We start from the raw sequence: 13,460 nt of genomic DNA, 5'->3' as shown, positions 1-13,460 counted from the left end.
TAAGGGCCACAAAGTAAAACCAACAGGATAAGGAAAGGAAAGTGCTCTTCAGGGAGGTGGTCTGTGAATAGCAGACATGGTGGAAGAACGTTCTAGACAACATGAAGAGGAAAGCAAAGCTTGGCTGGGGGAGCCACGGTGAGAAATTTGAAGATGCAAGTAGGGTGGGGTTTAGAGGGCTGGCAGCAAAAAGTGGTAGTGAGGCTCTCGGGTCCCTGGGCTGCCCCCAGCTAACCCCTAGCAGGAGGCTGTGGTTGGCCACTATGCACACCAGGTGCTCAGTGGGGCCCTGCCTGTCTCCTCAACTGCACACAGCTATCAACCCCCGGTGGCAGAAACCAGTCTCGTTCTCCTCCTTACGGACTGAACATCTGTGCCCCTCAAATTCATATGCTGAAACCCTAACCCCCAAAGTGATGGTATTAGGAGGTGGGGCCGTGGTGAGGTGATTAGGTTATGAGAGTGGATGGAGGAGCCCTCAGGAACAGGATTAGGGCCCTTATAAAAAAGACCCCAGAGAGCTCCTTCATCCCATCTGCCATGTGAGAGGGCACAGAGAGAAGACAGCCATCTATGCACCAGGAGGCAACCACACCAGACACCAGGCCTGCTGGTACCTGATCTTGGAACCTCTAGAAGTAAATGTCTGTTTTTTAAGCCCCACAGTCTAGAGCAGTTTGTTATACGCACTAAGTCACTCTTATTGTGCCCAAAGGGGCTGTCTCGGTGGCAGAACCATCACTAGCCAATGCACCCTGCCAGCACTTGCACAAGAAGGCCTTCTTTAGGACATTCTGCCAGATATGAAACAACTACAACCATCCGAATATTCATCTCTACAAGCCTAAGACTACCTAACAATGTCCTTTTTAGACCCAACCCATTATGACTGGATCACGTTGTAAAGGGAGAGGCAGCAGGTATCGCTACAACCCCCACCAGCAACAGCTTGCTGAGTCCCTCTCAAAGCTGCCAGCTGGGGGCCCAGCTTCCTGTAGACAGATGCTCTTACACACTGGCCTCTCACCTTCAGAGGAAACACTCCTGGCTGTCAGAGGCTGCTCAGCTGTAGAGGCACCCCTGGCCTGACTTGGACACTGGTGCCCCTCCTAAGACCCCAACCCTTGCATTATAGGGCCCCTATGCTCCTCCACCTGCTATTCTGATTAAAACCTGATGGGGCTCTAGGACACTGGCCTCTGCCTTCACAGACCCTCTCAGCCTTGCAAGGTTGATTGATCTCTGGTTTGGAGGACACAGCCCCTGGAGCTAGGGGAAGAATGGGGGCCATCCTCTGGACTGAGCGTGAAGGGGGAGTCTGGCTTCTGCAGGCAGCCCAGGCAGAGGCTTTGTGACCCACCCAACCAGTCCCACCTGACATCTGACCTGCCTTTGCTTTCTCAGGGCTCTGAGAGGGAAAGAAGCCACTCTCACAAACCTCTGTAGCTGAGGGCTCCCAGCTGTGAGTGGAATCCAACCCACTCTGGCAAAATACTGCCACTTAATTTTTGATAAATATAGGGTGTAACAAAAGTAGGCTTACAGTTGTTCCTATGGAAAATAATACAATCCTATATAATAAAAGCCTAATGTGCTAAGTGTCCGGTCATCTGGTCAGCCGTTCAACCAATCAAAGCATAATATGCTAATGATATGCTAAGGCTACTCAACTGCTCGCTATGACATGCACTAAACACCAGGGGGCAGACAGCTGACAGGTTGATCAATCGCTATGACGTGCACTGACCACCAGGGGGCAGATGCTCCAACCGGTAGGTTAGCTTGCTGCTGGGGTCCAGCCGATTGGGACTGAGCAACCCTGGAGCCCTCCCTCTGTCCCTCCCCAGCTGGCCAACCTCCTGCATTCCTCCCTGGCCCCAAGTGTGCACTGGTGAGGTCCCTCGGCCTGGCCTGCACCCTCTCGCAATCCGGGACCCCTTGGGGGATGTTGGAGAGCTGGTTTAGGCCCGACAGTAGAACGACCAGTCGCTATGACGTGCACTGACCACCAGGGGGCAGATGCTCAATGCAGGAGCTGCCCCCTGGTGATCAGTGCACTCCCACAGGGGGAGCACCACTCAGCCAAAAGCCAGGCTCATGGCTGGAGAGTGCAATGGCAGTGGCAGGAGTCTCTCCCACCTCCGTGGCAGCGCTAAGGGTGTCAGACTGACGGCTTAGGCCTGCTCCCCGGCTTAGGCCTGCTCTCCGTGGGAAGCGGGCCTAAGCTGTCAGTTAGACATCCCCCGAGGGCTCCCAGACTGCGAGAGGGCACAGGCCAGGTCGAGGGACCACCATGAATGCACGAATTTCATGCACCGGGCCTCTAGTAAGTAATAATACAAGAGTAAACTCTGTTTTGCATACTCATAACTGTAAACCTACTTTTGCCCCATCCTGTAAGTGCTCTTTCCCATGGAGGACAAAGTGCTTCTGGCCCTTCTGCTCACTGCCCCTAAGTAAGGAAAGGGCCCCCTTTCCCAGAATTAACTAAAAAGAGGATGCAGCCTGGCTGGTGTGCTGTTCAATGGTTAAAGCGTCGGCCCACAAACTGAAGGGTCTTAGGTTCAATTCCTGGTCAAGGGCACATACCTGGGTTGCAGGTTCAAGGCACAGCCCTGGACAGGGTGCATGCGGGAGGCAATCAATCAATGTGTCTCTCCCACATATCTCTCTCTCTCTCTCTCTCTCTCTCTCTCTCTCTCTCTCATATCTCTCTCTCTCTCTCTCTCTTTCTCTCTCTCTCTCTCTCCCCCTCTCTAAAAATTAAGTAGAAAAAAATATCCTCCAGTGAGGATTAACAAAACAAAACAAACAAAGAGGATACAGTTCTGCAGAGGAACCCAGGGACCTCCAGGAAGTGGGCATATTTCTTTATGCCAGACTCTGAGAGTGCAACACCCTGTCCAAAGCCTTCATTCACAGACGGGGAAACCCAGAAATAGAGCTGGAGACCCAGATGCAAGGCCCCTCTAACAGTTTAGCTGTCAATCCTAAGCTATTAACTTGCCACCTGAGTCACAGTCACTTTATGTGTCAAAGATAACAAGGCCTTTGGGGAAGGTGGAGGGAGGTGCTGGTGCTGCCTGGTAACCACCTGCCTGAGACCCCACAGCCCACTGGCTCCATCTGAAGACTCATATACTCAAGTTCATTAAGTCACTTCAGAAACACAGAAGAATTTGTGTCCCTTTACTTCTGCTGAACAAACTAGTGATGGTCACTTTCCAGAAGTTTCTGAAACCTCTCTCCAATACTTCTGATAGTGACCTGGGGTAGGTCTGTGTGAGATTCGGAATCTGAGGGAAAGAAACCACTCTCACATACCTTTGTAGCTGGGCGATCTCTTGACTGATATCATCAAGTTCCTTCACACCAGTGAATTCCCCCGACCCAAGAGAACTTGAGCTGTCCTGGAACCAAATTCAGACACTCTTACATATTACCACACTGAATTCACCACACAGCAGGGATTAGTAGGTCTTAGAATGAGGGATAAAATCGTCTATGTCTCCCCCAACCCCCAGGCCTGAGAACTATCTGGGCATCCAGACACACCAGAGACCCCTGGGGAAGACTCACACAGGCTGCCAGCGCCACCTGGTGGCGGGCTGTGGAAGAGATTCAAATACAACAGGGATGTGCCAGTGGCTACTCACCGGGATAGGGGTGCCTCTCTCTGAGGGTGGGACCATGTCCGGCGAGAGGACCTGAGGGGGGTCGATGCCTTTACTGACCTTCTGCTGAATGAAATACATAGCTAATGCGAATTGGTCTTTGCTTAACTTTCCCGTTTGCCTCGTATCGGCCAGGGCCCTGGGAGAAATGTGGGACGCTAATTACACATCACAGACTTCAGATTTAGGATTCACCCGGAGCAATGAGTACCAGTCACGGGACCCATGCTTTTAAAAACTGGATAATGATGATAAAAACAACAGGCCATAGTGTAACACCTTTTCTACTAAACATCCTACTCTGGGGATCAGTCCTGGCCTCCCACTCGAGCTTCCCACCCAGACACTGGTCAAGGAGGGGCTGCGGGGCAGGAGGGGGCTCCCTCCTGGCTATTTATCGTATGCTGGTGGTAGACACAATGGTCCAGCACAGAGCAGTCATTCCTATGAAAATGGAAGCTGGGCCAAGTGAGCACTCAGATCTTTAGCCAATTCCTGCAGCCCTGGGTCATCTTAACGGCCTGGGACACTGGTTTTCAATGGAGACAATGGCAGCAGCAGTTTGTGTTGTGATCATAAGGGGATGGGGCTTGAAAAGCCAAGTAAGGCTATGCTGCACAGGACAGTCCCTCCCTGCTGAGGTGTCACTGCCTGCATGGCCTTTTGCTGTCCTGGCAGGTAGGCAAGGCAGCACATAAGCTCAGGAACCAGGAGCTGGCCGCTATGGGAAGGGAAGCCTCTCATGGTAAGGACTCGGCCTCCACGTCTTCCAGAAAGGTCTTCCCTTCATTCAATCACTGCCCACTCAACATGTAGCCTCTTTCCCACTGCGCGGAGTCACTACAGAAATGAAATCATTTTCTAATGCACAGCAAGGAGAGCTGGAAATGTTGAGCAAACTCAGGTCCAAACACTATCCGTGAACAGGGCCACAGGGAGCATGGGAGCATGGAGACTGCTGACTGTCGCTAACCAAGGCTCATTTTAAAAAGTCTTCGTTCCGTCAGTTTGAGGGCACAATTTCACACTGCAACTACTTCTCAGTCTGCCTGAGAGGGCCAGTCCTGCTGCACACCGAGCCCACAACAGCTTAGGCTCTCCTCTCCAGCACCTCCCCATCTCTCAAGGATCGTGGGCTCCAAGGCCACATGTGGGTGCTCTGTCAGGTCCATGCTGGTCCTGACACTATGCTGACTGACCAGGCACTAGGTGCTGTTAGGGGAAAGGCCTAGTCCCTATTTTCCTTCTGCAACCCGTCTTGCCCTGTTCTCTCCTTTTAGTTACATCCCCTCCCCGGTCACCTGCAGCCTAATCTAGATGGTTGTTTCACTTTCCTAGCGGTATGCCCTTTCCCTTCACTCCCTATATGCAATCCTCTGCATTCCTTCTTTAATCCAAAAGGATGATGTCATGGTATCATTTACGTGTTGTTACATCACTTACAGGTTGGGGTATATGTTATAAATTTCTTCCCTTGCATTGTCCCTTTTAAGTAAGGATCGGGCCTTTGACTTCTGTGTACATCCATTTCAAGTGATAAAGGGGATGTGTGTATTGGTTTCTAAAAGGAAACACTGGATCTGAAGGGGCCGTAGCTGGGCCTCCCTCAGCTGGTTGGTGACTAACTTTGGGTGTCATGTGTTCCTGAGGATGGCATGGCCCACTTCCTGGGCAGTGGCCTCCCTTTACAACATGGAATTACTGCTCTACTTGGAGGACTCACTTCTCCAGAATAACATGAAAATTCTCTCCTTATAACCCCAAGTGATGCTCCCGAAGGTCCTGAGCTCTGAGGACAAAGCTAAGAAGTGACTTTCAACACTGGCCAGGTACAAAAAGAGCCACCCCAGTGATGTGAACATTGCTCTGGCTGGCCCCAAAGGAAAGTGGGAGTGAGCCCTGCTCTTCAACCCAGCCCTGAGGTGCAAACCAGTCTCACCAACAGTATGCCCAGTCACTGTGATGCAAAGGGCACCATCTCTATGGCAGGCAGCTACAACCTCCACTGCCCAGGTCGGCCCTGCTGGAGCTCTGGGGGTTCTTACTGCATATTCCCCCACAGGTGGCCAAGTGTTTCCATCCCAAAAGACTGTGATGAAGGCTGACCTCCCGCTAGAATCAGCATAATCACTAGCAAGAACTGGTCTTAGCCATTCAAACAGGTCACCCCAGAGCTCTCTAGGGGGGCGGGACAGGAGACCCACCTGCTGGAGGAAAGTGAACTGACAGGCACGAAATATAGGGTACAGGCCTTTATACCTATATCTTGCTCAGCCCCCATCAGCCTGGTGAAAATAAAGTAAGGGACAAACACAGAGGCCTTTGCAAGGCTGAGGAGGCACCCTGACCATCCCTGACTGCCACACCCTCCTGTCCTACTTATCCCTACAGCACAGCCTCATTTCCACGGGGCCCCTTTGAGCCGCCCACAGCCATTATAACTTCCACAGAAAGAGGCCCAAATATTAAGGAGCAGATATGCGTCTACCTGTCCTTACCATATGTGTGCTAGAAGGTTCTGGTTGAGGCCAGAGTGCATGAAGATCTCCTTCACCTCCTGGCCGCTCACATAGCCATCCAGGTCCAGGTCGGTCTTCAGGAAGATCTCATCAAAGCGCATCTTGTCTGCCACTGGCACCACCCAGTTTACTGTTGGCTGAAAGGTGGTTTTTGTACAATGGTTAATTCTCAAGCTTTTCATCACCTACAAATATACACTATTCAAGTGTTTTCACATGCATTTTAGCAGAAAACCCTCCTCAGGACCCAATGAGCCAACAGGGTAGACAGAACGCTGTTCTGTAAAAGGGGAAACTGAGACTAAGAGAGTTTATTGCCAACTCGGTCAATCTCGCCCAGAGGCCAGCCTATACCTCTCTGCACCCCATCACAACACCACTCTCCCCTTGTGCTGAGAGGGAGGTAAAGACCCAGCAGGTCTGTCCACCACTAGCTCTTCACCCCCACTGCCAAGGACATGCCAGTGATGTTCCAGGAGAGGCTTCAAATGTGTTGGGCAAGACCCTCCTGACCACCTACAGGAGACAGGCGATGGAAGGCCTGTCTCCTAAGAACTGGCCCAGCTCTCACGCCAGCCTTCCTGTCTGCCATCTTCTGTCTGCAAACACTTCCCTGCAGCTGCCAGGTGTGTCTCGATGCCCACAGTGCCAGGATTCTGTACTCCATCCTCTGTCTCTGCCCTGACTCTATGTGACAAAGGAGTGCTCCTATGAGGTGTTGGCATGTGCAACAGCCCTGATGGGGGGCCTCTGACGATCACCCAGATTGTTTCAGTTCAGGGTTTTGGATAATAACTTAGTACAGCCAAAAAAATGGTCAGAAAACTTATCAGGACCTATGGGCCAAATTCAAAAAGCAAGGGCTCTGACAGAGAGACTTCCAGCAGCAAGATAGACCTGCATTTTACTTGCCACCTGATGGGACTTTGCAGGCTGCTTCCCACCTGCTATGGGACGGAGTCAGAAGAGATGTGCATACAGGAGCTCTAGTGAAGAAGAGGCTTGCTGTCTTAAGTGACTGGAGTAAACTAAACCTCAGATGCCAAGAAACCCAAGGAAAAAGTTACAGCGGGTCAGACAGGCTGAGCTGAGGGGAGAACGGTTTCTGTCTGGGACAACAAAAGTCCTGATGTTTGCTGCACAAACAGAATAACCTTGCTGCCTGATTTCTGGGGTATCGGGGCATGTCAACAGCAAAATCCTGATGCTTGCTTGGCTACAAATCCATACAGGGCAGACTTCCCCTAGAGCTGGGTTTAAGCTGGCTCTGTAGCCGCAGGCCCCCAGTGAATGGGAATAGACCCTGGTGGCTGGAAGGAGCCTCACCCCACATCTGGCCATGAACAGGAACAGGTGGCCCTTGGGGAAGTCCCAGAGACAGGGCATCACTAACCTGCAGATGAGAGAAGTGGGGGAGAGGGAGCATGGTGACTGTGGGTCCCCAGAAACGCTCATTCTCATATCTGATTCCTCCAGTTGGCCCTATTCCTGAAGGGGACACACCCTCCACTCCCACTTCTGAACCTAACGGCCACTAGTAAAATCAGTCTAGTTTAAGAACTCTTGGCAAGCCCTGGCTGGTGTTGCTCAGTAGTTAGTGTCGGCTCACGCACCAAAGGGTCTCAGGTTCAATTCCCAGTCAAGGGCACGTACCTGGGTTGCAGGTTCGATCCCCAAACCAGTGGGGCATGTTCGGGAGGTAACCAATTAATGTATCCCTCTCACCTCAATGTTTCTCTCTCTCTCTCTCTCTCTTCCCGCTATCCCTCCCTCTCCCTCCCTTCCACTTTTTCTAAAAATAAATGGAAAAAATATTCTTGGTGAGGATTAACCAAAAAAAAAAAAAAAAAAGAACTCTTAGCAAGAATTTAGCAGACTAAAGGAGATGCTAGGTTGTCTTAGAAAACAACAGCTTGTGCAGGTCTAAGTGACCAGACTCACCCTCTCTTTGTCCCCACCCTACTGTCCCCTTGCTCACCCTGCCCTGGCCTGCTCCGTTTCTAGAACATACCAAGTGCTCCCACTTCAGAGCCCTGGAGCCCAGGCTCAGACTAGTCCTCTGATGGCTTCTTGTCATGCAGATTTTAGCTCAGGCATCATCCTATCAGTGACTGTCCAGCTGGCCCCATCTGCAGAAGCATGTACTCCTATTCACCCAGACACTTCTAGGCCAGGCCCAGTCCTGGTTTCTCATGGCTGTCAGACCTTCCTTAGTTGATTGATTTACCAATCATTTGCCTTCCCATTAGGGAAGGGGCCTATCCCACAGTCACTGTGGCACCACCCAGGACCTCCAAAACACGCCAGGCATGGCTGGAGAGCTACTAAAGATATCTGGTTGGGTTGTCTAGACACTGGGCTTCTTAGCAGCCAGCCATGTAAATCTGACCAACCAGAGGTTAACAGCTATGGGCCATACCCTCCATCTGGCCAGGGCACTTATAGGAGCTGCATTAGCCTTGTGACTGAGCCACTGGCCCTCTCTGATCTCTTTTTTTTTTTTTTTTTTTTTTTACTCTAGGGTGCAAAGCTGTGTTCTATGAGCTCCTTGAAAATGAGCCTCCTGAGTCAGAGGTTTAACTTTATAAACATGTTATGAGCAAGAGAAATCACTGTCTGATTATGCACTTCTCATTTTCATCATATTATGAAATTGCACAGTGGTGCTGGCTGGCCTGCTTGCTACATTCATTACTTTGCCTTTGAAACCACAAATGAGGCAGAAAGCGAAGCATGATTCCAGATGTAACTCCAGTTCGAGTTCTCACATATTTTAGACAATCTCAAAGGTATTCTTTTATAAAGATGCTGCATTTGCCAGAACAAAAAACATTTATATATATATGATGCTACTGTGCGTGCAGAGTCTGAGCCCACAGGTGTCTTTCTAACATGAGATGGATGCTCTCACTCATCTCATCATTCAACATACACTCACTGAGCATCAAAGTACCAGAGATTGTGCTAAACAGTGAGATTATAACCAAGACCTAAGTCTGCTCTCATGAAGCTACCAGGTGTTTGTGTAAACAAACCATACATAATTCACTATATTCCCAGGTATGAGAATCTAAAAGAATGTGGGGTAGCCCTGGCCAGGTATCTCAGTTGGTTAGAACATTGTCCTGATACGTCAAGGTTTCAGGTTCGATCCTCAGTCAGGGCACATACAAGAATCAACCAAAGAATGCATAAATAAATAAATGGAATAATAAATCAATGTCTGAGCCCACAGGTGTCTTTCTAACATGAGATGGATGCTCTCACTCATCTCATCATTCAACATACACTCACTGAGCATCGAAGTACCAGAGATTGTGCTAAACAGTGAGATTATAACCAAGACCTAAGTCTGCTCTCATGAAGCTACAAGGTGTTTGTGTAAACAAACCATACATAATTCACTATATTCCCTCCTCCCCCTTTCCTCTCTCTAAAAATCAATTTAAAAAATTTAGATGAATGTAAAGCAAAGGCAGGAGAATGGCTGAGTGAGCAGGACCTGGGGATTGCTGGGTGATGATGTGGTCATGCCAGGCTCCCTGATGAGGTGTTCCATGATAGAAGGCTCACTAAGCAAGGTGCCCCAGTGCGATCTGGGGATACCCCTCCCAGCAGAGGGACTGCCTGAAGCAGGAGGGGCAGAGAACTGAGGAGAGGGCCTGCTGGGAGGTTACTGGGTGTGTCTGAGGAAAGGTAGTATTTATATGCCAGTGAATGAGAAAATTAATTCTGAGTCCCTGTTGCTATGGGTCTGAATGTTTGTGGCCCCTAAATTCCTTTGTTAAAATCCTATCCCCCAATATGGTGGTGTTAGAAGGTGGGGCCTTTGGAAGGTAATTAGGTCATGAGCGTGAAACCCTCATGAATGGGATTAGTGCCCTTATAAAAGGGACCCCGGAGAGTTCTCTAGCCCCTTCCACCATGTGAGGACACAGCGAGAGGATGGCTGCCTGTAAACTAGAAAGCCCTCATCATTTGCCCAATCTGCCCATGCCTTGCAGGCTTCCAACCTCAAAAACAATGAGATATAAATGTCTGTTGTTTATAAACTACCTCATCTATGGTATTCTGTTACAGCAGCCCAAGTGGACTAAAATACCTGTCACAAATATTTTTAATTTAAGCATAATCATTGCCTTTTGGGGGCACAAAGTACTTGTTCCCAAGAAACATCTCGCTGGGCCTTTACACATGAAAATGGCCGTGCTGAGAAGTGGCCACACACACGGAGGGCACCATACCTGTGTTTGCTTGATACTGTGCTTGGGAGACAAGCTTCCTGTGCTGTTCAGGCTGCTGACGCTGCCATGCGAAGGCGTGGAGCGGAGGCTGTCTTTAGGCGGGGGGCTAGCGGGCAGGACAGGCACGGCACCTGGGAACACTGTCTTCTTCCTCTTTGTGGGTGGGATGAGGGACGGGGGCAGGACGGAGGGCACGGGTTCCTTCTCAAGGGCTCGGTACACCAAGTGCATTGCCTGTAAATGCAAAAGAGAATCACGTTCAGGTGGTCAGGACAAGGGCGGACAGAAGGCAGCTCTATCAGGGGCAGCAATTACAAGACAAAGGTCATTCTTTTTATTTATATATATAATTGATTTCAGAGAGGAAGAGAGAAGGAGAGAGAGATAGAAATATCAATGATGAGAGAGAATTATCGAATGGCTGCCTCCTGCACGCCCCCTACTGGGGATCGAGCCCGCAACCCAGGACCCTTCAATCCACAGGCCAACGCTCTATCCACTGAGCCAAATCGGCTAGGGCCAAAGGTTGTTCTTTTTGAGGTCACCTCTAAGCTGAACAGAATAAAAATAAACCTCTTCTAATAAGCTATACTTCCAATGTAAAATTTTCCAAGGCATTTGTGTAATTGTGACATTGAATGAATGCAAAAGGAAGTCAATCATGCCAAAATTCACACATCCCTTCACTACACAAGAGGGCCAGGGCTGACAACTCCCAAAGTACTGAAATCGATAGTCTAAAGACACACCACAAGAGCTGTGTTTAACTTCAAGATATTCTGGAGACTCAGAAAACTACAGGAAAGGGTGCTGTGCCCAGGACAGGCGGCTCTCCTGTTTGAGGCAGGTAGGAAATGGAAACTTTGTCTAAATCAAAGATTAAAAGTTTATTTCAAAATGTAACAAGACCAAACCACATTTACAATGCTCCTCACTTCAAAATATTCTTTTTAAAAATATATATTTTATTGATTTTTTACAGAGAGGAAGGGAGAGGAAGAGGAATGGAGAATTAGGAACATCGATGAGAGAGAAACATCGATCAGCTGCCTCCTGCACACCTCCTACTGGGGATGTGCCCAAAACCAAGGTACATGCCCTTGACCGGAATCGAACCTGGGACCTTTCAGTCCGCAGGCCGACGCTCTATCCACTGAGCCAAACCGGAAAGGGCCAAAATATTCTTTAAGTTGCTATTTGTATAAAGAACAGATCCTTAACACAGGTAGGTCACTATAAAATTCAACAAAATATTACACCCAGCTGGTGAATAAAAAACACACACCACAAAATGACAATTCTAAGACCCATTTATAAAAGAACATAAATCTTGGCTAACGTGATAAGAAATGACAAAAACAAAACAAAAAGGGCCCGGCTGGTGTGGCTCAGCGGTTGAGCATCGACCCATGAACCAGAAGGTCACAGCTCGATTCCCAGTCACAGCACATGCCCGGGTTGCGGGCTTGATCCCCGGTAAGGGACGTACAGGAGGCAGCCAATCAATGATTCTCTCTCATCATTGATGTTTCTATCATTCTATCCCTCTCCCTTCCTCTCTCTGAAATCAATAAAAACATATTTTTAAAAAAGAAAAAAGGGAAACTTGGGGCTCATGAAGCTGTGAGAAGAAAGAGGCCCATTCCGGGTTCACTCTGGGCCAATTACCCCATTCCTGAGGACCACTCCAAGGACGCTTCAATGATATGAACACTTTAAGTCCAGTTCAATCAAAAGAAATATGAAAAAATAAATAATGAGGGGGCAAGGGGAGGAGACTGGGGAGTTTCATGTTTAATAAGGGCAGGGTTTCAGTTATGCAAGATGTAGAGAGTTCTGGAGATAGATGGAAGTAGGGGTGGCACAACAATGTGAATGTACTTAATGCCACTGAATTGGACACTTAAAAATGATTAAGATGGTAAATTTTATGTTATAGTTTACTATACAAAAAATAATAATAATAATGGACAACCAGTGAAAACACAGATGGAGAAACATGGAAAATGCTCAAAGTAAAAAGGCAGAACAGAGTGGACGTGAGTGGAGAAAACACAACTGAATACTTGCTGGGTGTAAGGCAGGGGTAGGGAACCTTTTTTCTGCCAAGGGCCATTTGGATAGCTATAACATCATTTGTGAGCCATACAAAATTATCAACTTAAAAATTAGCCAGCTTTAGGACTGTCCCTATTAACTTTCTTTTATGTAAATAATTTGTGCAAGTTTCTGAAAAACTTGCTTTTGCTTATTTAATTTTGAATAAAAGCTAAATTCAAAATAAAATAAAATTAGCCTGCTATATTTGGTCAAACATTTAATTAACTCACCCCTAATGCCGTGGCAGGGCCAGACCAAATGATTTCATGGGCCTTATATGGCCCTCAGGCTGGACGTTGCCCACTCCTGGTGTAAGGGATTATGAAGGGGGATGGTAAGAGAAATCTGTAATTCCCTTGTAAAATGATTTAGATTTAGCCTAGAAGTTTAAAATCTTGAAGGCTTTAAACACATAATATAGTCAAGATAGTAAGAAGCTTCAATTCATTTATATCTTGTAAAAACCACATTTTAAAGATGTTTAAAATTCCTAGAACAGAGGGATATGGTTGGGTATTCCCAGATGATGCACAATTGTGGTATTTTTTTTAAATTTTGTTCTTTGGGGGGAGGTGGGGGAAAACCTTTGAACTTAATTACTGCTTATTAAAGCCTTATCCTTAACTACAAGGGACTACTTTATTCTTTGTTTGAGATTTAATGGAATGAGGTAAGTGAATAAATCCTATGAATGAGAGAGAGAAAGGTCCAACATGGGAATGAGGTAGAAGGAAGAGAGGCAGAAGAGGAGGGACAGACTGACAGGTGCACAGGATGAAGGAGGCAGGCTCAAGGAGAGGTCAGCCCACCCACCGGGCAGCTAAAGAAGCGGATGGGTCACTGCAGGGGTGTGCAGGGAGGGCAGCTACATGGGAAGGTAGCGCATAGGACAGAAGAGCCTTATCTACACACAGCTCACTGCT

At 48.3% G+C, this 13,460-nt stretch overlaps 1 protein-coding gene across 1 annotated transcript in view; it reads right to left on the bottom strand.

Moving 5' to 3' along the window:
• The window catches only part of EPS15L1 (epidermal growth factor receptor pathway substrate 15 like 1), a 117,437-nt gene that overhangs the window by 58,351 nt on the left and 45,626 nt on the right, over positions 1-13,460 (bottom strand). The window contains exons 9-12 of the mRNA XM_008157816.3: positions 10,438-10,671; positions 6,173-6,330; positions 3,657-3,813; positions 3,325-3,410 (exon numbers count right to left, since the gene is read on the bottom strand). Of these exons, the coding sequence (XP_008156038.3) occupies positions 3,325-3,410; positions 3,657-3,813; positions 6,173-6,330; positions 10,438-10,671 (635 nt within the window). The remainder of the gene's footprint in view (positions 1-3,324; positions 3,411-3,656; positions 3,814-6,172; positions 6,331-10,437; positions 10,672-13,460) is intronic.

This window comes from Eptesicus fuscus, chromosome 6 (genome assembly GCF_027574615.1).
Source record: "Eptesicus fuscus isolate TK198812 chromosome 6, DD_ASM_mEF_20220401, whole genome shotgun sequence".
Lineage (NCBI taxonomy): Eukaryota > Metazoa > Chordata > Mammalia > Chiroptera > Vespertilionidae > Eptesicus > Eptesicus fuscus.
Note: the sequence above shows the minus strand (reverse complement) of the source record. Positions and strands in the feature narration are given on the sequence as shown.